Source organism: Anabrus simplex, chromosome 10, assembly GCF_040414725.1.
Source record: "Anabrus simplex isolate iqAnaSimp1 chromosome 10, ASM4041472v1, whole genome shotgun sequence".
NCBI lineage: Eukaryota > Metazoa > Arthropoda > Insecta > Orthoptera > Tettigoniidae > Anabrus > Anabrus simplex.
Genome location: NC_090274.1, coordinates 16030975 through 16054716, shown reverse-complemented (window position 1 = coordinate 16054716; position 23742 = coordinate 16030975). Strand labels below are relative to the sequence as shown.

The window sequence follows — 23742 nt, the reverse complement described above, 5'->3', positions numbered from 1 at the left end:
GGCCACGGCCGCTTCCTTCCCACTCCTAGCCCTTTCCTATCCCATCGTCGCCATAAGACCTATCTGTGTCGGTGCAATGTATGGCAAAAAAGGGTCATACCGGAGACTTATACACCCTCTCATTTTCATACAGTACTCATAACCATGTGAACAGTTCTGTAGCCTTTCTTTACAACCTCGTTAATCTGATTACCCCAACAAAGGTCATTCCTTACATTAAAACCTAGGTACCTACAGTGTTCCCCATGAGGTACTATCACTCACTCAACATAGTAATTAAAACTGAGAGGACTTTTCCTCTTGGTGAAACTCGAAATCTAACTTTTCATCCCATTTATCACCACCATTCACTACCTTCCATCTCCCAACATCGTCGAGGTCTTTTCGTAGTCGCTCACAATCCTGGAAGTGATTTACTACTCTATACAGTATAACACCATCTGCAAATAGCCTTATCATTGATTTAAGTTTTTTAATCCTATCATTTATATACAAAAGAAAACATAATAAAGGTCCAATAATGCTGCCACATGGGACCCCCTTCTTAATCGTTACACGACAAGATAATGCTTCACCTTCTTGAATTATCAGACTTTTATTTTCTGGAAATATAGCCACCAATTTAACAACTCCTTTTTTCTAGTCCAATAGCCCTCATATTGGACTGAAGTCTCCCATGATCTAGCCTATCAAAAGCCTTTGGTAAGTCAATAGCAATACAGTACATTTGACTTCCTGAATTTAAAATATCTTCTGCTATATATTGCTGGAATTCTGTAAGTTAAGCCTCCCAGCAATAACTCTTCCTAAAACCTAACTGCCTTCCATCAAACCATCGGTAATTTCACTAACGTATAATATAATCAGAAAGAAATGCTTGCTTTCCCAATACATGTCAAGCTGACTAGTCAAAGACGAATAAAATAACTTTCAATCCAATATTTGGGTAAAGGGCCTGAAGTTAATCAGCCAGGTTTCATCACAACACGAGACGCAGTCGGTGGCAATGTATTGGGAATACAATAAAGAAATGTTGCTGCCCAAAGCATGTGACAGATTTACAGGCAACGTAAACCTATGGTGTTCATCACATACATGTTCTAACCACAGGGACTCACACTATCCCGTGATGTTCCTCATATAGTGGGTACGAATCATACGCAAGCCAGAACAATGGTGTCGCTCCTAAAGTGGTACTAATCACAGGTACTGTAAAAACCAGCAACGCACTCTGTTGCTACTAATCACAAACCGATTTTGTACCCAACATAGTGGTACTACGCACAAGTAAAACTGACCCATGTTGTTCTCCGCATAGTGGTACTAATCACAAGTAGTTTCATGGTTCTAATACAATCATCCCTTGATTCCCCTTTTTAGTCACCTCTTACGACAGGCAGGCAATACTGTGAGTGTATTCTTCATCTGCGCCCCCCACCCACAGGGGGTTGTGTGTTTGGTCCACGAGAGGTATTTTATTTCCCTCAAGTCCGCCGGCAAGCCGGTAAGGACCCCTCTATCCGCCACCTGGGATGCGCCACATGTGGGAGTATCACCTCTCCCCCTGCTACGCCAGCGTAGTAGGTTCGTAGTGTCTACACTGTTAATAATATCACTGTCAGACAATTTATCACATGCCAATACACATGTACCAATGTCAAGGTAATTGTTGAAATTATACAAAACACTTCAGCAATGTGAAACTTCTCTTCAAGTTCAATGAACTCTTGCCGCAGTTCCATTTCAGACTTACTCGGCTGTTTGTTCTTCTTAAACCTTGCATGTCTGAAACACACTGCCACATGTTCAGGTTTAATTTTCTCCCAGAAAACTGAGACTGCCATGATTGCAATCAGAACATTCCAGTAAAGATACTTTTGTTTTTCATATCAACACAATGTATGAGAGTGTAAACAGGATGCTTCGGATTCCAAAATACTCCTTCATCGAATGGTTGCAGCACACTGGTAGTGTTTGCCGGGAAGAACATCCACAGCTGCGTGTGCAGGCCAGTGATACAGGAATGACACAACTTTTCTGTTTTGAGCACCCATTTTGGCATGAAATGCCTTCAGCCTTTAATAGCCAATAAGGTAACAATCATATGGCCTCTGCTACCATGTGCCGACATTTGTCTGCCAATTTTGACATTCCACTTTACTATATGCCCACTAGATGGCAGAGTAAACTGAATCTCTCTTCGCCGTCTATGGCTGAGTGTTAATAAATCTTGTTGGGTAAGCACAAAATATGTTGCCACAGATGTTTCACAAGCCGACATCGTACGATATGGAATGTCAAATGGATTTTTTCCGCCCTTCAGAAATTCGACTACCTCTGCCGGGTTTGAACCCGTTACCTTGGGATCCAGAGGCCAACAGTCTACCATTGATCCTACTGGCACATGAAGACAGAGTTAATTGCTCTTTAATCCTCTTTCCTCCTTGCAAGGGTCTTCTTTCACAATGCAAGAGATTGTAATAAAATGCTAATTCATCTGCATCATATACACCCCAGGGTACATACCGGTGTAAAATAGCATTAACACATGGGTGACGGGCCCCGAGAAATCTTGTAGTACGCTTACTAGCGGTAGGTGACGGGCCCCGAGAAATCTCGGTTTTATTCACGACATTGTTTTCGGTCTTCCCGTGACATCTCTTGACCATATATTGAACTATTTCGAACTTGCATATTGAGTAGAATAAATTGTAGATGTATATCTGCCACTTTTCTTTTATTCACAGCATCTTTTATTCTTTGATTTAGTTTCGAAACGTTGACTTTTTTTTCTGCCGGTTCAGTCAATGACAAGATGGAGCGCCCGCGGAATATGGTGTTAGCTGATGACGATATTTTAGAAGAATTATATGCCGATGATCGTTCAAATTGATATAGTGATAATGAATTAGTGGAAACTGAATGCGAGAGTGATAGTCGAAGTGATATTCAAGCCTCTACACGCCGTGAGCTTATTTATTCAAGTGACTGACGACAACAACGATGTAAACATTAATGATGTGTTAGGAATTAACGCTGAAGATAGTTTTGTAAAGGCAAATCCACCAACTTTAAAGATAAAATCTTGAATGGTTTAATATATATGTACATTTTTATAATCAAGTGCACCCTAGTATGGTTAGTAGAAAAATGTCCGGTCCACAGGGTATGTGACAAGCTCAAGCATCCGGTCAGAAATGTGTTAAGTACAGAGGTCCAATCTTTGACGACTTGTTTTGGTTGTGATCATCTGTGTATGTTTTGCAGGAACAAAGATAAGCTATGTGATACTATTGCATGCGAGGAGAACCCAGCGATAAACACTGGTAATTGATCATACAACAGTTCAACCTTATGTCGTCTGCAACATTTATTATTGTATTGGCTCTTCATTGTCAGAACTGTCGATTTGACCTGCTTTAAAGGTAGCAAAATATGCGCTTCAGAGGCTTCTTTCCACTCTCCTATAAACTTAGTGAAATGTCACTTACGATAGTTTACCTCTGACGTACAGAACGGTCCCAGTATAAGGAACACTTGATTCGAGAACTGAAGATCGACAGCTTTAAGGAGAACCAAATTTCAGTGTCTATGTTTAATATTAACACAACTGTTTGTACTTTATTTTGTTTGCCTCCGTGGAAGGCAAATTCCTTCAATTTCCAGTTTAGACGCATTCTCACTCTGTTCCTTATACAACTGCAACTGTTGTCAGTATGTTTCCATACCCTCTGTACTCAAAACGATGACAGTAACATTGTCAAGTCCAAAAATTTTTTGAAATCTCAGAAAATGAACATTTGCTAAAAATATAAAACTTCCATCAATATAAATACAAATATGTTCCTAAATTATTCCATGCCAGCTGGTTTTGGCAACCAGAACAAGATCAAAGGGACAGTTTCAAAATTTCCTGGATGGAGGGACGGAGGGAAACTGCATCCTTAAAACAACGGGTGATTCGGCAGCATCACAAGTATATAAAATAAATGGTACTCACTCTTCTTGCCGTTGGGGTCAATGCAGCTCTTGCGCATCACATAGCCTTTCTTGTACTCTATAGCAGTGGCAGCATTAGGCACATCGAGGAAAGGATTGCTGCCCGAAAGGCTCTGCTGGTTCTCCGCTTGCTGCTTCGCCTGAAGTTGCGCGCTGCATTCGTCGCCTTCTTCGTCGCTAGAGAAACATCAAGCAATGGAATTTATAAGGTTGTAGCTACAATAAGTTGTTGAACTGCATCAGCTACATGCAAACATTATCTCTGTTCTACAATGAGCTATGAAGTTGGACAGTGACAGAGCCTGACAAGTACAACCCGACACTGATTGCGAGTCCCAAAGGGACCTCAAAAACAACCTTTTACCTTTTCACACTGCTGCAATCGAATATACTCGAGGTGCCTGAAAGGACACTTTCTCTCAAAGCATTAATACTTTGTCTAAACAGTGTTATGTGGCTGAAGATGTTAATAATATACAAAACTTGTACCACTCTTAACCAATAAGTTGCCTTAAGCAACTAATGTATCGACAAGGTGGAAAATAAAAAATGCTTAGTTGTACCAGTGCTGCTATCGGATATTGTACTCGATCTGCCTTATAACTGTTATATGCTTCTGCCATCTATTAATCACACTTTGAACTAAGTAGTTTATATTATTTCTGCGAGTAGTTCTGCAGGAAAATGCTTTTCTTTTGCCACCCAGTTGTAAGAATCATCTTTGATGGCTGCCGCACACGAAAATACAATGCGTCCGGAGGAAATCTTACACTTTTAGAGGAGATTGAGTCCGATGTGGATTTTGACAGTGACGGTAGTGATATTGAGGATATTAGTAAAGTGAAAGGGGGTGATAATAATGTTCATAGTGGTGATGATTTGCTGCAGAGAGAGGAAAAATTACATTAACCTACTTTAAGCCGGCTCAGAAGGTCGAACGAAGAGTTTGTACTGAAGGTGCATGCATTTGAAGCGCCAAACCTAGCTATTTAGCATCAGAAATTTCATCTTTTATTTTATCCGTATTGAACCGAGAACACAAATACTTATAACTTATAACGTTTTTAGAGGTTCCACCGATTCAATACAAAACAATGTTGCCTGAATGTATTACAACATATTACCTTTATTTAGCAGTACTATATATACACTAACATTTTTGTACAACTAACTCCTATAGACCTTATATTAAAATATATATTTAGATAAAATACAAAGTTACTGTCTCATATTTCTACAAGTTCACAAACTTGTGGGTCAAATGTCACAATTAAAAACAATCTGAAGATAAAGAAATAAGGTTTGTGTGTGTTCAAAGGTTTTCATCTTGACGTTCTGAGTTTGATCTTGCTTCTTGTTTACTTGGTATTGCTTAAATTATTCCTTTTATTTTTAACACCTTGTGTGTCAGTTAAAATAGCACTGGTCGAATATACTGACTGATTCACAATTAAGTATTTAGTTATTTATTTTCCATCTAGTCGATACAATGATTGCTTAAGGCAATTTTTAATGGTCAAAAGTAGTACATGTTTTGTAAATTATCAACATCTTCAGCCACATAACACTGTTTAGATGAAAAATATATAAAATGACAAAGTAATGCTTTAGAGGAAGTGTCCTTAAAATTAACATAAGATTGCCAACATTAAAACAAACAAATAACTCAAGAGAAAATATATAAATTATTTCTACAATAGAAAGCAGACGTCAAGGAAACCCTTGTACAATATTCCATAGAGAATATGTCCTAATGAATATTCTTTTCTTAATAATTCATGAAAAAAGGTCAATTTATAAGTTAAAAATTATACAATTTATAAGTAATTGTCGAAATAAAGAAATCCAGATATCACAGTGTGGCTCTTATTATTAATGCAGATGAAAATATAAGTAATTACTAGTTGTCAAATCTTATTAAGCCTGCTTTCCTTTGGAACAGTAACTCCTGTCATTCTTTCACAGTTTTGCGTCGGGTGTAATATTGATGATGTGTTCTTCCTTGCTCTTGCACCTGAGGAGGTGGAGGAGCGGGGGATATAGGTGTGTCAAGAACTTCCTTGCTGTCACGTATAGCTTCAACTGAGGAGGAATAAGTTGTAGGGCTATCTGTAGGTGGAGAAATTTCAATTCTTTTTTCGTGATCTTTCTCAAGCATTTTCAAATATACTAGAATTTGATAATATAATGGATTCTTATATTCTACAGCCTCATTAAGGTTATCATTTTTCTTTACAAGTTGGTCTAGATGAATGTATAGATCTTCATACGTGTTCATTAAGCTGCCCTTTTTTAACTTTTTTATGATGCTCAGGTCTTGTTCTATGTTGGTAAATTTATGACCTGTGGCAGTCATGATGCAAGAGCAAGGAAGAACGCATCATCAATATTACACCCGACGCAAAACTGTGAAAGTGATAGAAGTTACTGTTCCAAAGGAAAGCAGGCTTAATAAGATTTGACAACTAGGAATTAGTTATATTTTCATCTGCATTAATAATAAGAGCCAGACTGTGATATCTGGATTTCTTCATTTCGACAATCACTTATAAATTGTATAATTTTTAATTTATAAATTGACCTTTTTTCATGAATTATTAAGAAAAGAATATTCATTAGGACATATTCTCTATGGAATATTGTACAAGTGTTTCCTTGACGTCTGCTTTCTATTGTAGAAATAATTTATATATTTTCTCTTGAGTTATTTGTTTGTTTTAATGTTGTCAATCTTAATTTTAAGGACACTTCCTCTAAAGCATTACTTTGTCGATTTATATATTTTTCATCTAAACAGTGTTATGTGACTGAAGATGTTGATAATATACGAAGCATGTACCACTTCTGACCATTAACAATTGCCTTAAGCAATCATTGTATCGACTAGGTGGAAAATAAATAAATACTTAATTGTGAATCTATTGAAGTGCGATACGGACCATGAAGCTGATTTTATATACTGACCGAGTTAAAACCGTATACATTCCAATTTGTAGGTGTTAAAACACTAAATTGTTCAGTTCAAACTTATATTACGTTAATAAAACTTAATTGTACCAAAATCTCATTGTGCTTGCAAAAATGTGCCATCCTCTAAAATTTGTTATTCCTGTAGCAGAATGTTTACTATGCTTGGCTGTGATTTTGCATGTAACCTGATAAGGTGAAAACGTACAAATGTGTCCCGAAGATGTTAACATGGACTATGTTTCTCAGTTCAATACTGGAAACCTGCAAATGATGAAAAACCCAAAATTAACAAAGGAAGGTAAGATATAAATCCTATCAAATGTTAAGCTTATTTCTAGGACTCACCTCAAACGGCCGTAGACCTAACATGGTGGCTGTAGCACAATGAGTGGTGGCTCATGACACAAACAAGCCACCACTCAAGCACAGTAAACATTCTGCTACACGAATCAACATATTTAGAGGATGGCACATTTTAGTATATAAAATTATAAATGAAAGCAAACACAATGAGATTTTGGTATAATTTAGTTTTTTTAATGTAATACAAGTTCGAACTGAAAAATTTAGTGTTTTAACACCTACAAATTTGAATGTATACAGTTTTAACTCAGTATATTCAACCAGTGCTATCTGAACTGACACACAAGGTGTTAAAAATAAAAAGAGTAACTTAAGCAATACCAAGTAAACAAGAAGAAAGATCGAACTCAGTACCCCAAGATGAAAAACTTTAAACGCACACAAACCTTATTTCTTTTTTTCACACTGTTTTTAATTGTGACATTTGACCCACAAGTTTGTGAACTTGTAGAAATATGAGGCAGTAACTTTGTATTTTATCTAAATATATATTTTAATATAAGGTCTATAGGAGTTGTACAAAAATGTTAAATGTATATTTTATATTACTTGCCAGTTTTTCATGACTTTCTTGTAGCTCCTGATGGTGCTAAAGAAACACTGAAACTAGTACTGCTATATATAGTATGTTGTAATACATTCAGGCAACATAGGTGGAACCTCTAAAATCTTTATAAGTATTTGTGAAACCTAGCTATATCAAATAATAATTTGATCCCTGAATGCCCTGAAATTGATTATTTCAAGGTATTTGTGAATGAAGAGATGTCGGCAAAGGTAACAGATGAAGCAAAGAGATTTTATAAATATACAATGGATGCTAAGTTCATGGCAAGTTCTGCTCAACTTTTATCAATATTGCGTATTTAATTTCATATTTCTGCTGTTAATGATGCGTGCGGATTGATAGTGTGTGTACACATAGTAGACATAGTCCATAATGCAAATGAAAATTTCTAAGCATCTTCCTAATGGACAACATTTTCACCACCTTGTGTGGAATCAACCCTGGATCCCAAACATGAACTGTCTCCAACACTGTATGAACAAACTGGCGAGTTAAAATATAGTCTCAAAATATTATTCTGTAGTTGGTACTAGTATTTTATGTTCAAATTGGTGATAATTATTGTTGAGGTTGTTGGCTGAAATAATCCAGCACTGGGGTCACACCAGCCTGTCTGAGAATTCAGCAGCGAAAAGGTTGTTCCTAAAATCAACCATTTTCTAAAAACTCCTTGCTCTTGGAAACAGATGAAGAAATGGCCAGCTCAAGATGTTCAATCCAACTTCTTCTCTAGCTGTGTAACAGGCAGAGCTAACTCCAACAACTGCATATTTTGCAGTGATGGGGCTGAATTACAGTCACTTGAGAAATATTTTAACTAATCACAATTACTTCATTTTGTGCTTTTTTTTTAGAACAGAGGCATTAAGTGACTATCATCACTAAGCAAGACTAAGCAAACTTTTTTTTTTTGCTAGTTGTTTTACGTCGCGCCGACACAGATAGGTCTTACGGTGACAATGGGAATGGAAAGGGCTAGGAGTGGGAAGGAAGCGGCCATGGCCTTAATTAAGGTACAACCCCAGCATTTGCCTGGTGTGAAAATGGGGAAACCACGGAAAACCATTTTCAGGGCTGCCGACAGTGGGGTTCGAACCTACTATCTTCCGAATACTGGATACTGGTCGCACTTAAGCGACTGCAGCTATCGAGCTCGGTAAAAGCAAACTTTTAAAATGATCGCTCCCAAGCAAAGTTTGCATGTCACATTTGTGTTTCCATTATTTTCAGGGTAAGCAATTCAAAATATTTATTCAAATATGAGAATGGAATTTTCTTAACCCTTTGCTGTCATGTTTATTTCAGCTCCATTCTCGACCATATAGTACTTGTGTATAAACTAATAAATGAACGAGTGCACATCATATCCTTGGCACGACGTCATGCGAGCGCTGGGGCTCCAAACTCTTGATGCAATGTATATCAATTAATAGACTATAATGATTACAATTTTATTTCAACAAATAAATTATGAGTAAAAATTACATTTTATGAAAAGTGACAATTACAACTAAAGTTACTAAAAAGTAATCATTACAAGTAATTTGAATACTTTTACTCTATTACATCTCAACTCTGGTACTTTGTGATACCATCTCTCGTCCTCAAAAAACGCTCATTTAAGTCTTCAAGGACTACTATGATAGCTGACATAGAGCTGAATTTTGCTTGATGATACAATCTAGTCTCTGGAAAATTAACTTCAGTTCCATGAATGATTGCTTTCAGGTGCAGATTATTTGCTTCAATCATATGTACCATAGTTTTTCACTCCCGTTCATTTCTTAACTATGTGCTGTCTTGACTCGGTTTATTCCAACCTGTAGTGACTTTGTTTTAGTCGTAGACTGCAGCAACTGGAAAGCCTGCTCTGAATCTTTCATCTCAACTGCTTCATTAGTTGAGATCAGAACTGTTGCTCGTTTATGAGACTGTACTACATCACCTTAACTGTAACCAAGGCTCAAGGATAATCGCTGAAAGCAGCAGGGATCTGAAACTCCCAGCCAAGACTAGGTTCATCTTGCCACTCAGGTCTCAAGATGGGCTAACATGCAGGAGCCGAAACTGCCAGTCAACCAATGCAAGGTTTGCCTTGCCAGTCAGAACTTGAGACAGGCTGAATTATGGGAATCTGATAACCCCAGCCAACACAAGGTTTATCTTGCCAATCAAGCCTCCAGAAAGTCTTTATTACGTAACTCAAACTCCTACTCAGCACCAGGCTCACCTCAAAATTTATGTTACAAGTAATTTTTTCACAGCAAATGTTCAGACTCCAGAAGAGCAACAGGCTCAGTTCCTTGACAGGAAGGGAGCACAGAGCTAACTTCATATGTATGACATGGGACCCTTTCTGGGCATAGGATTTCAGTACGATCCTGAAATCATCTACAATGCACACAGAATGTTTCAGAAAGGCGGTATGACCATAACCTGCAGGTTCTGTGCCGCTCTTCAATGAAAAGAGAACAGTGCAGGAATGTACTGTGCTGTTGAAAAAGTGAAACTTCCTTAAATTAGAGCAAAGACACTGCTTACCAAAGAAACATCTCAGTTCAAAGAGTTTGTGAAGAAAATACAGCAGAAAAACACTTTCTTTTAGATGACATCATTCGGAATGAGATGCAAGTCAGACCTGAAGAAGTGGGGCTGCAGTGTAGATTCCAGCTTGTGTGAATGTGGAGAAAGCAGACCACAGCACACTTATTGCAATGTGGTGCATGCATAGCCCGTTGCACAGTGGAAGACCTGCTCAAGGCTCTTGAAGTGGCCAGTGTTTGGTCTTCAACAGTCTAATCCTGTGAGCACACAATGCAGTTTGTGTGTGTGGGTGGGTTTTTTCCCTTTCTTTCTTCAAAGTATTCAATGTATATATGTATTATTATCTCTTTAATGTCATGTATCTCACTTCTGAAACGTTAAGTAAATAATTCGGAACAAGTAGCCAGATCATACCTCAGTACTCAGGGACAGATATATGGTTGCCTCCATCCGATGAACAACATAAATGAGTGATCATCAAGCCAAGACTGTCATACTGAAGTTGTGACAAGCCTGCAGTTCATCCCCACATTCAAAGTGGCAATGGAGCAGCGGCCAGCAGAGCAATTCAAAGTGATTATCCGTGAGGACCGGCGGCCACCTGGCAAATAAGAGAGACGTTTCTATGATGAGGTGGCTGCTGTTACAATTGCTAATGAGCAGTGCAACAGAAGTCTGATCAGGGTCGCAAAACACATCGCTTTTCGCTCTTCAATATCCCTTGACCACATCAACAAGCAAAATATTCCCAACAAAGTTGTATTTTATGCCTACTCCGTAAGTTATACCCTTCTGATTTTAACACTATTAACCTCGCTCGCCAATACACAGGGTCAATGCAAAGAACATATGCTCACTTGTTGCTTGTGAAGGAATATTAGGCTAACAGAAAAGCTACAAAATGTTGATTCCAACAGAAAGTTACCAGTGAGAATGGCTACCCTTTGTACAGACAAAGAAACCTAGCAGACGGCAGTTGCACAGCTCAAATCAATATGGTGGGCACAGCAAAAGATCTGTCAATACCGACAATTCCTGGATAGTCCTGTACAAGCCCACTTCTGTGTAAAATGTTAAACACCTATATAAACGTGGAATTTTGCAGGTCTGTCAAATCCATTAAGTATATCTGCGAGTATATTGATAAGGGCAGTGACCAAGCTGCATTCAATCTTCATGGGCAAGGTGATCAAGATAACCAGCGAGATAAAGCTCAAATGTACCAGTCTGGATCCAATGAGGGTTTTTGGAGGAGACTTGGATTCCCTGTGAATAGAAGACATCCCACGGCACACACTTGAGCGTCCACCAAGAAAACAGCCAATGCGTCTATTTTAATGAGGGAAACTTCCAAGAACAGATCCAAAACCCTCCTAACACCACTCGCAGAATTTCTTTGTTTACATTTTGCTTTACATCGCACCGACACAGACAGGTCCTGATGGGATAGAAAAGGGCTAGGAGTGGGAAGGAAGTGACCGTGGCTTTCATTAAGGTACAGACAATGCAAATGAGACAAAGTTTCTTATAGTGCATTGGCACTGCCAGTGGCTCTAAGTAGCCTACGCAGTGGCCTCCACGGTATGCACTAGCCAGTGCCTTGGTAGGTGTGCTAGGTACCAACTGATGAGTCCAACCTAGCACACGGGGGCAAAATGCTGGCAACCAGGAATGAGTTAGCTGGAAAATTTATAATGTCCAATAACGGACCATTTATGGGAATCAACTTCTATATCAACATACCACGTAGTTGAACAGCTTGTCTCCTTTCTCCCTTCCCAGCCCAAACTTTGTAACTTTTTTCATCACACTACTCTTTTGCCGGAAATCACCCAGAACAAATTAGGATGCTTTTCTTTGGATTTTTTCCATTTCTCGAACCAAGTAATCCTGGTGAGGGTCCCATAAACTGGAACTATACTCTAGTTGGCGTCTTACCAGAGACTTATATGCCCTCTTCTTTACATCCTTACTACAACCCCTAAATATCCTCATAACTGTGTGCAGAGATCTGGTGTAAAAATAGGAAACCACAAAAACCATCTTCAAGTCTGCCGACATTGGGGCTCGAACCCTCTATATCCCGAATACTGGATACTGGCCCCACTTAAGCGACAGCAGCTTTCGAGCTCGGTGTACCATTTATGTGATTACCCCAATGGAAATCTTTCCTGATATTAACACCTAGGTACTTACAGTGATCCCCATAAGGAACTTTCACCCCATCAACACAATGGTCCCAGGTTCTCTTCACTGACAAATCCAGGTATAGTCTCAGCAATAATTTTCTGGCATGAACCAGGAACCAGATACCACCCAGAATGTAGGGGTGGCATTATCATGGGTTTGCATACACCTCAAGAGAGGAACTGTAACAGGTCAGCTGTACTAGGATGTCATTCTGCAAGACTATCTCCATTCTACTGGGGGGAGTACATATGCCTATTCCCCTGACATAAATCCTACCCAGTCCCCCTACGATGTGTCTGGGACTCTTCAGCAGCTCTGACATGTGCAGGTCATATCTGAACAGGTTAAATCTCCAATTATCCTAAAAGACTACAGATGTACAATGAAGTGGAACTCACAGCGCCCATTCCAGAGGGTATGACTTGATGGCATGATACAGCAGCTTGAGCACCTCACGAGGAAAGTTGTCTCCGTCGTTGAGCTCCGACAGGTTCTCGATGAACTCTGTACACGTCATCTTGCGACCGATGTTCTGACCGTGAAGATCGGTGTTGAGCAACATGATGGCACAGGTGAGAGTGTGAACAGCATCTGGAACCAAAAGCAAACATCAGTGTTGAGACAGATACAAGCTGTTTTAAGCCATTTTGACTGAATACTTTACAGGATGAAGACCTGATAGTTTTGCAATCTTGTAAGTTATTTTCATTGTTCAGACACAGACATGTCACCAAAGGAAGAACTAGCTCCTGGCACCGACCTACCTTACCCTGTATTGAGGTCCCTCAACTGCTTAAGAGTGGATGTCGCTCGATGCAAGACCAACCTGAAGAAATGGGGAATCCTTCCAGCAAACACAGACACCTCGTGTGAATGTGGTGCTGAACAAGACCTAAGCCGCCTAATTATCTGTCCCTTCCTGGACAACCCATGCACATTGCAATATGTTTCTAGAAGAAACAACAAGGCTATCAAGGTAGGCTGCACATTCAATGAATGGAATTTTAAAATGGACAAAATAATAAATACAAGATTTTTAAAAGCAAAAAGAGAGACAATCACGTCGAGTTCCCTGAGCAACAGAACTCTTGAAATGTATTACCACCAGCATGTATTTAATTTCTTGGAAGGAACTCAAAAGCCACAATGATTGTCATAAACCTCTCTAAGGATCCATTCACTTCTTAGAAAGAGGTCCGGTAGAATGAGGCCGCTGAAAATGAAAGACTCCCCAGACTTTGTAAATCTAAAATAATTTGGGTCTTGACGACAGGAGGACTATCTCCATGCAGCATGTGGGTGCTGCTCTGTTCCACTTTAAATCTCTCCCTGTTGGCAGCTACTTCTCTATGCACACAGGGTGGTACTATTCCAGTCATGTAATAGAGCTTATCTGTTGGAGTAGGCTTTAAGTAACCTTTAATCACCTTACAGGTTTCATTGAGAGCCGTATCTATCTATCTGGCATGAGAAGAACTGTACCGGACTGATATGAACACAGCCAGTTTATTTATGTAATTAATTATTTATTCAGCATATGGCTCTAGTGCTAGGAGTGTTCCGAGGACATGTTTGGTTTGCCTGCTATTTGACGTCCATGGGCGACCTGCGTGACTATGTGCAAGATGATAATAGGTAGGGAGAGGGTATAACCCAGTGTGGGCACACATAGCATTCTCATGTTGAATAGCACCAAGAGGTCTGTTTGATGCTTAACATCTCCATCCGACAGACAAATAACCGTCACCAGCGTCATATGTCCTCAATCCATATGAACACTGCGGAGAGATTTTGAATTGAATCGAGGCTTTTGGCACACAACCTAGTGATCAGAAACATCTGTCCCAGCTGCTAGTCAACATTGTGATAGCATTTTTCTTTTTCTTTTTTTTTGCACCAACAGGATTCGAACCGGCTAAAGACTTGAAGCGTTAAGGATCATAGCCACCATGTGCATAGTTTGGCACGTAACAGACAAGCTGCTGCTCCAACAAGGAGCACAAGTTACAATGCTACCCAGATACTGGAATTTGTCCACGGACTTCAGATTTTCACCATTTATATTGATTTCAAGAGGTTCATGCACCTCTCATTCCATCACATCGATTTTGAGAACAAATAACATTGTTACAAGTCCTTGCCTCGCATCTGCAACAATGGTTACATCATAGTGTTGTTGTAGACCCTGCCAGCATTCCTTAGTGTGTCACACCACAGCTGACCTCGTACATATTAGATGAAAATGAATCATATTCATTCACAGCTTCTCAAGAATTTTGCCTTGAAATTCGTCATATTAACATGGGATTGCTAAAATGTAGCTGGAAGACAATTAGAAGGAGACTTCTGAGAAGCATTTAGTAATGCACTCGCACAGTGATGTTATTAATTCCCCACTCCAGCAGGCCACCAAACCTGTCATCTCTGGGTCTACAGTTTTTCCATTAATCTTTTTTATTGATTCCATTCTCAAAACGTAGCCAAACTATTCTTCGTTCAGCTCAAACGGTCTGTTGCTCATAGTCCATAGCAAGGACAGGGTCTCTCATATAAACTAAGACCGTCGAAGTTGTGTTTTTACTCTCTGATCCATAAGCTGCATTTTGCGAGGCCTGCACATGACCTTGCAAGCAGCCTGCACGTGTTTGATCTGGTAAGCATCAGTTGCCAGTCTGAATCTCAGCTGTTAACATGTTGAGGCAGTTATCATTGCAACACCGTATTTTCGTATGTACAAGCTCTGGTTTCATCTTACTTGTCGTGTGAACAGTCATAACTCTCACTATTGGTGTGCAGAAAATCCTAATGGTGTTTATGAAGTCCCTCATTATGACAGGTGTTATTAGTGCAAGACGAATAATTGGGCCTATTTTTTTTGAGACGACAGTAAATGCAGAGAGGTACCAAGATGACATTTTGATGCCCTTCTTCCATCAGTTAACGGAAGAAGAAAAATCGCATGGGTGGTTTCAACAAGAATCAGCTCCTACTCATTCAGCAGAAGATTCCCTTCTTACAATTTCGGAAGTGTTTGCAGACCGAGTATTCAATGATTGTCTATTTCCCCCTCGTTCACCAGATCTAACAGTGTTTGATTTTTACTTCTGGGGTAAATTGAAATAAAAAAAGTGTATTGAACAAATAGTCATACACTGGAAGAACGGAAAGAAAACATTATGATTGAAATCAGAAACATTACAGTAGCAGAAATCAGTCGCGTCAGCCAGAATGTGGTTACCAAATATAATGCCTGCATAACCCAGGAAGGAAGACATTTTCCGCATCTTTTATAAGGTATGATTTCATATAAGATTGTATACACGTTTAAGGAAGGGCAGCTGCACGCGACATAAGTTCGGCTGAGGCAGCTGCCGTAGCGCAGAGTAGAAACACTGTGCTATCAGTCCTAGTTTATATGGGAGACCCTATACATATCAATGGTGTGGAAGAGACAGGAAAATACAGTTTTATAATACAGGAATTAGAAAAGGGGAAATATTGTTTGTGAATCTGACATTGGAGGTTTAGACTGTGTGTCACAATAGCTGATAGCTAAGCATGTATTTCTTCAAGAACCGTAATAATGAAATAGTAATCTGCCTTCTGACAGTCTAATTGAAGAGCTCTCTAGCTTAATCAGAAGATGAAGTCATTCCAGTAGTTTAAGCACATACAATAATTACATCAAGGTAATAAATACAGTAAGTATACGTGTGTGTCAAAGGTACATGTATAATACAAAGCTAATTAATATCACAGTTGATGGGTGATGAGGTACACTTATGAAAATAATTCAGCAAAGGAATTGTCAATTCTTCTGCCAATCCTTAGCACTAGAACAGTTAAAATGATTTACATTACATGAAGACCACACAAAGTAATTGAACAATACTGAAGACAGAGCACTAGGAATAAGGACAAACTCTCCAGGCAGTTGTCCCAATCCTCATTTTATACATGCCAATAATCTTTCTCCATAAAAGATACTGTCTTTTGTTTGAAGTATATTTCTGTCTGGTTGGACACACTAGTTAGAACAAGTTGAACAATCAAACCATTGAGCTGCACAAGGACTTGAAGGAGGGTTTTAGCTAGAAAGTTTTTTTAAAAAATACTGCAAAAATTCACAAATGAAAAATTATTATTTATGCAGCATATCAAATCATCGCAGAAATAAAAATTATGTAACTTGCTCCTGGAGTATTGAAAACACTTCCCGACCCTGTACCAGGAAACAGAATTAAGGGGTACACAGACATACGAGGGCAGATCGGAAAGCAACACACAATAAGTTTAATATGTACCAAAAGCAAACAAAGCACAAATGAAAGAATTGACCTACTTTTCTACATAGTCACCAAGTTTCTCAACACATCTCTCCCATCGTGGTGCCAGTTTCAACACGCCCTGTTCGTAGACGTCTGTTTGGTTGGAGTATAGCCACCTGCAGACAGCTGATTTCACTTCCACATCTGTCGCAAAGTGTTGGCCAGCCAGGAATTTCTTCATGGGACCAAAGAGACGAAAGTCCATCGGTGCCCAGTCCGGACTGTATGGAGGACGCTGGAACACCTCCCGCCCAAATTTGGTGAGTTTCTCACAAACAGGAGCAGCAACATGGGGACAGGCTTCGTCGTGAAGAAGTTCGACACTGTCGGCATTAATGTTGCGGCGTTTGTCAAGAGGGTTTCAATGTAGACTGCAGCATTCACAGTGGTCCCATGTTCAGCAAAGTCCACCAATAACACATCAAACATGTCCCAGAACACTGTCACAAGCACTTTCCTAGCAGACTGAGTCACTTCGAGTATTTTTCGTACTTTGAAACCAGCACGATTCCACTCCGTAGAAGCCAGCTTGGTTTCAGGCGTGTGGTGGTACGCCCACAGCTCATTACCAGTGATGATTCCTATCAGAATGTCGTGCCCTTCTGCGGCATAATGTGTTAAGTGATCCATGCTCGCCATCATTTGCTGGCCCTTGTAGTTGTCTGTCAGGTTCTTAGGCACCCAGCGAGCACTAACTTTGTGGAATTTCAATGTGTCGTGAACAATGTCGTACACCGCACCATAGGAAGTGTTGAACATCTGCTCGCAGGTGCACACGCCAATCGTTCAAAATTGCTGCCTCAATGGCGCGGACATTCTGCAGAGTTGAAGCTGTTACCGGCCACCCAGAACATGGCGAATCACTAAGGTCCACACGGCCCTCTTCGAAACACACACACCACCTGGAGACATAGCTACGATCCAGACACTCATCCCCATGCACACCACGCATGTCCCTGTGAATTTCACTTGGTGTATGCCCTTTGGTCCACAAATATCTAACTACACTTCACTGCTCTTCACACGAGGACGACAGTAACATGCGCACCATGTTTGTTTCGTAGTTCACGCTTCCCTCGCTAGAGCTGCACATTAAAACAAAATACCCTCTCTAGCGCAAACTTCAAACTATAACATTGTGAAATTTCAACATTTCAGCTGCAATACCAGAGGAGAAAAGAATTATTGTGCGTTACTTTCCGATCTGCCCTCGTACATACATACTGTATATACATATTCAAAATACACTCGCACTGGGGTGAGGCTACACTAGTGTTTATTGCAAGGCGAGCAGTGCACAGACTACAGGCATAATGAGCCTCGTATTACCAACAGGACAAGATGGATTTTAGAGAATAATTTGTTATTGCTACAAATGCAAAAACAATAGAGCACATTCAGAATGGAATATTCATGGGCTAGCGATAGGAACCACTGTATCACTGCAAAACCATCTCCAGAGCTGCCAACAGTGGGGCTCGATCCCACCATCTCCGAAATGCAAGCTAACAGGTATAGCTACATGCCTTGAACCTGGCATGGCTGATGGTAGACTATCACATTAATACTGAACACTACCACTCATATGCAGTAAGAATATTCAATTTTTTTCTTGTATATTTCAGAAGTAAGTTTCACTTCCACTTTACATCTCAAAATTAGGCCTCTGTTCCGTTTAATTTCTAATCAAAACTTATCTTTCAGTACCAGTAACCAGCAGTGATACAGTAAGTAATTTGGTTGGTAGTAACATGCTCCATTTTCTTGCAATGAGCTCACAACTGGAAATGGTTCACCTGTCTGACACCACTCAATGGTTTGCTCACTAAAAAGAACTATCTTTTGAACGGGTCAAAGATTCTCTTAACTTTTTTTTTTTTACTACTGACCAGATGCATAGCACAAGTGAGTTTGGAGAGGAATAGGGAGAATTTTCTAAGTTATGAGGTAAAGGTGTAACATCCACTGAGGACACAATACATATTGCATTATGCGCTGTATTACAAAGAGCATCCTTACTGAATATTATAGAACTTAGCTTTCCCTTTTTAAAGAGGAAGATTCCCTGCCTCCCTAGACATCGGGAGTTTTTAAAGCGCATGTACCAATAAAATGTCTTTCTGCTTTGTACCTGAACTTAACTGCAATAAAAATTTAATTAAAAAGCGGAGGGTGAGAAAATAATGTGTTACACATCCAATTTTTACAAATACAGTTACCTTAACTATAAAGCATGTTTTTTTTAAGTAAGTACCGTCTTTAAATATGGCCGCTGCAGAGCTTCGGTCATCGTTCAGAGCACGTGCGCTCAGTATGTACATCTGTAGGCTAGCCACAAACGCCATTACAGAAGCACTGAAGTGTTGAAAATGCCTCCGACAATTAATGTTCTCGCTGAGTGTGAAGTACGTGCTGCGATTCATTTTCTAAATGCAAACGACGTGACAGTTGTTGAAATTCATCGGCAGGTTAGTGAAGTGAAGTGAGCAAAGGAATGGTAAGAGAATGGGTCAGAACATTATTTTAACGAAGGCTGTACTGATGCCCACGACGAGAAGTGTAGTGGGCGACCGTCTGTCATGCAAAGGTGTACTGTGTTTTGGGATAGGCAGGGTGTGTTGCTTGTGGATTTTTTGCACCAGGGTGACAATAAATGCCAAGACTTACCGAGAGACCTTACATAAACTCCGTCGTGCAATCCAAAACAAACGGCTTGTCATGCTCACAAGGGGGATTCTTTTGCTTCGTGACAATACACGACCTCACATGGCTAATCGAACCAGAGACTTTATCGCTTCATTTGGCTGGGAACAATTTGATCATCCTGCGTATCGTCCAGACATAGCACCTAGTGACTACCACTTGTTTCTGCACTTCAAAAAGCATTTAGGAGATCAGTGCCTCAACGATGATGATGACCTAAAAACGATCGTGCTGCAGTGCCTGGCGCATCAGGCAGCAGATTTTTATGAGGATGGAATTCAAAAGTTGGTTTCATGATATAACACGTCTTAATATGCTTAGAACTTGCGCTGAGTAGTAGTTTAAGGTACAGGCTTAAATTGTTGCAATTTCAAACTTCATTATTAGACAGTAATAATTATGTATTTTAATAATCATTTTAATAATAATAATTTTAATAATTATGTATTTTAATTAGATACGAGACGCTATGGCTGAAGAAGTCTCAGATAAGACGAAACATGTACCAAAGAATATATAACATATTTTAACATTGAATGTGTTCTCACCTGTAAAGTGAACTGTATTGACAAGGTGGACTATTGAACCTAATATTAGTTCTTAATTAAACAGGCTTACATGTAAAAAAAAATTATAGTTATAAAAATGCATTACTTTTTTTCTATATCAAAACAGTACTTACTTAAAAAACATGCCTCATACATTCCATCAAGCAACAACTTGCTTGGTCAGGTCTTCTCCCCAGTCATATTATCTCTGAATGTTTTTGACTAATTATACCATTGCAGGGGTAGAAGAAATCAGGAAAGCTGAGCTTTAGATATACCAGAATAAGTTTCAAGAACCATCACATAGAGCAGAAAAAGGGTGGGTCTCTGCGAGAGAAGCTGAATGGAGCCAACTATCTCTGGCTCACTGCAGAACGACCATTCACATTTACCGAGCCATGGTTCATTTATTCTTCAAAAAGAATGTGGATTGCTCATGAGCTACCCAACCTTGACCGAACATCCAGACACCACACAATACAGTGATTGGTGCCAATGAACTCATACACTGTGGGAGGAATAAGGGTTCTCCAGGGGGAACACAGAAGAATGTTGTCTTCTCAAGTTCAATGTTACATTTTTGCATAATTACATTTAAAGTTTGTCACATTTTTAGAAATTGAGAAGCAAAGTACAACCGTGGCTTAAACCCTGAGTTGAAGTCCTATACTACTGACCTTAAAAATGAACAAAATCTAATGACTGAAACCAACAAGACAACCGTACCTTGCGAGTTGAACGTGCCGGGGTTACAATCCAGGTAGCGCTTGGAGAAGTGAACCAGCACTCGTTCTCGCTCTTGCGTCTCGCCCGTCAGGCTGAACTGCTTAAGGAACTTACGCAGGGCGATGTCCAAGGTGTCGCCCTCAAAACTGAAGTACTTGAGGTACTCCTCGGCCACGACTCGGCTGAAGTCATTGCTAGAGAAACACAAAACAAGAGTCATGTTTGTCAGGTTTGTTGAGCGACACAGTTATACAGTACCAGTCAGAACTTAGCAACTAACTGTCTTGCCTCTTGTGTGACTAGGTGCCTACATTTCTATACACAACAGTGAAAGGTACAACCATTAGGTATCCACCGAAGAATACACTGAAAAGCTGCAACCGCAACGTTTTAGCCGCATTTGTTGAGCGAACACCACTGGACCTACAGCATGACAACAGCCAACCCAATGGAAGATCCGATGAACTGCATCAAGAATACTGAGGAAGATCTGAAGGGCCACAGTCGACCATCAATCATAAGGGATGGAAGCTGTATACCAGCTATGAGCTAGAGATCAAAGAAGAGGGGGAAGAAAACATCTTCAAAATATTGCCACTTTTAGTTCAGTAAGTAGTTACAAGTACTGCCACCATGTTTTTGTTTCTTTTTTGTCCGATGTGGAATTAGATGAGCCACTCTATAACAATGTTCTGTACCAGTTTTTCTGTGCGTTTTTACTACGTATTTGAAAGTTTAGCTGCGTCTTCTTCCCCTTGTCTTTCTCGCATAAACCATTGGTTGCTGAGGAAGCATTGCCACCAGGAAATCTTCCCACTGATGACCACAATGAAATAACAAAGCCCATGCAGAGAACTACAAGAATGTTGTGATTTCTTAATGAGACTGCCAGCTATTTATGGGCAAAAATTGTGTTAAGAAATTTACAAACTGACTGTCATTTTATAAAGGGTCTAATAATATTTTGATTGCCAGTGTATAAGTAAATGTGCACTGAAAACTACTACAAATCGTAAAAGCTATCCACCTTCACATTATTTATCCTCAGTGCTGTAATTTTAAAGAGCTTACTGAAATCTCAAACTTTCATCTTTCTTATATATCATGAACAAATCTGAATTCTGGATGCTCTATAGTCTATCAACAACAGCTACCCAAGCAGTTGGGAAGGGACAAAAGCCTCCTGACAGAATGGAGGTGATGGAAGGTACGCTGTACACAGCAGCAGTGATTGAATAAAGGCTGGAGATGGGACAATCAAGTACACATGCCACCGATGCTGTGATCTAACAATACAAAGATCAACTTTGATGACATTAAAGGACAACTAAAATTAGTTGTAAGTGCAGCATCACACTCTACCAAGTCATGAGCTACCAGCTGTGCCCGAAGTGAAGTTCTTTGTGACAGTAACGAGAAGCAATGGGCCTTCAAAAGTGGACACGTAACAACTGTTGACTGTTTGAGGGTGGGCAGGGGTTGCAGGTGCACCTTGCTCTTAACTCCTGTACCCGGCTCGCGTCGTAAAGCACATTGCTGCTGCTTTATGAAGTGAGTCTCTGTTTCAAACGAAAATGTTTCCAGTTCTACAAGTCTCCAAAAGTAGGAGGTGGGAACTGAGACACTGGGGATGTGGCAATAAAGGTGAAAGAAGAAATAATTCTGAAGACATCATCATAGTTACCTGGGGTCACAGGTAAACAATACCCGGCGACCAACGGGTTCATGTAAAACTTTTCATTTAAGTCTGAGAATGTATATTCTTGGGAGAGTGGTCCTCAATGAAGGTCAAGCTGAAAGCAATCAACCAACATTATACATGTCTTTAACAGGAGAAGAAGAAAAGCTAAAAACATCTGCTTGCAACAAGAATTGTCTGGTGGAACAATGACAGGCAATCACAGACTAGAAAAGTAACAGAATTCTTCTTACATCAGCCTGTACAAGAAACAATAAGTGTATCAGACAGAGAAAGGTAAGGACTGCACCAACTTAATGCCACTGTTGAGGTTACCTAAATGTAACATTTCAATTCTGTGCTACTATTTGATATATGACCCACATGTACATTATTATCAAGTGTTTTGTACAGACTGATGTGACTGGTTTTTCCAAATTTTATTTATAAATATTTTTCAAAAACACAATATCCCCAAAAGTGAAGCAAATAATGGTAATTTTTTCACTTCTCTTACAATGAGGTTTCCTTCTAGAGGATGAACCACTAGGAGATTAACATGCACATTTAAAGAGATTTTAGAAAAATTGAAAATTTTATTTTCGAAATTATAGAATTTCTCGTGGTTTTCGCCCTGTAACCCCTTCAGTTAAAAAATAAAATTAAATAAAATTACACGTGACCTTCAAGAACACAGGAAGAATTCAGCAAAGTGAATCGTACAATTAAGTTATGATTTATGAGGTTAAAGAATAGTTTGATTCTTTAAAAAAACTCAAACAAAAAAGTAGGGTGCGAAATCGCGGCACGAAGGGGAGGGAGGGTTTGGCCCCCTACCCCACCGACGATTTTGTCTCAAAGGTTCCTCCCCACTAAAATAATCAGGACAATGTAAAACACATATATTACTGTGCGTATTTTCATAAAAACACCAGCAATAATACACATAATATAGAATGAGCAATAAAACAACGTAGCGGTGGCAACTCTGCACCTGCAGTTTACTGTTCATGTTTCGCTCTGGCAAGTCCATCTGAAAACCGGGCAAAAATATAACTTGCTTGAAGCTCTCCTCCCTTGTCATCGCTCTGCTTACACCACTCCTGTACTTCTTGGAGTGGGCGG

General features: G+C 39.6%; 1 protein-coding gene across 5 annotated transcripts in view; it reads right to left on the bottom strand.

Annotated features, from left to right (window-relative positions):
* Nucleotides 1–23742, bottom strand: part of Efa6 (Exchange factor for Arf 6) — a 366073-nt gene that overhangs the window by 69604 nt on the left and 272727 nt on the right. For all 5 annotated transcript variants that reach the window (XR_010861133.2, XM_067154852.2, XM_067154853.2 and 2 more), the window contains exons 6-8: nt 20940–21133; nt 13033–13225; nt 4001–4176 (exon numbers count right to left, since the gene is read on the bottom strand). Coding sequence is in view for 4 of the 5 variants with exons in the window: in XM_067154852.2 (XP_067010953.2) it covers nt 4001–4176; nt 13033–13225; nt 20940–21133 (563 nt within the window). In the remaining variant the exon portion in view is untranslated. The remainder of the gene's footprint in view (nt 1–4000; nt 4177–13032; nt 13226–20939; nt 21134–23742) is intronic.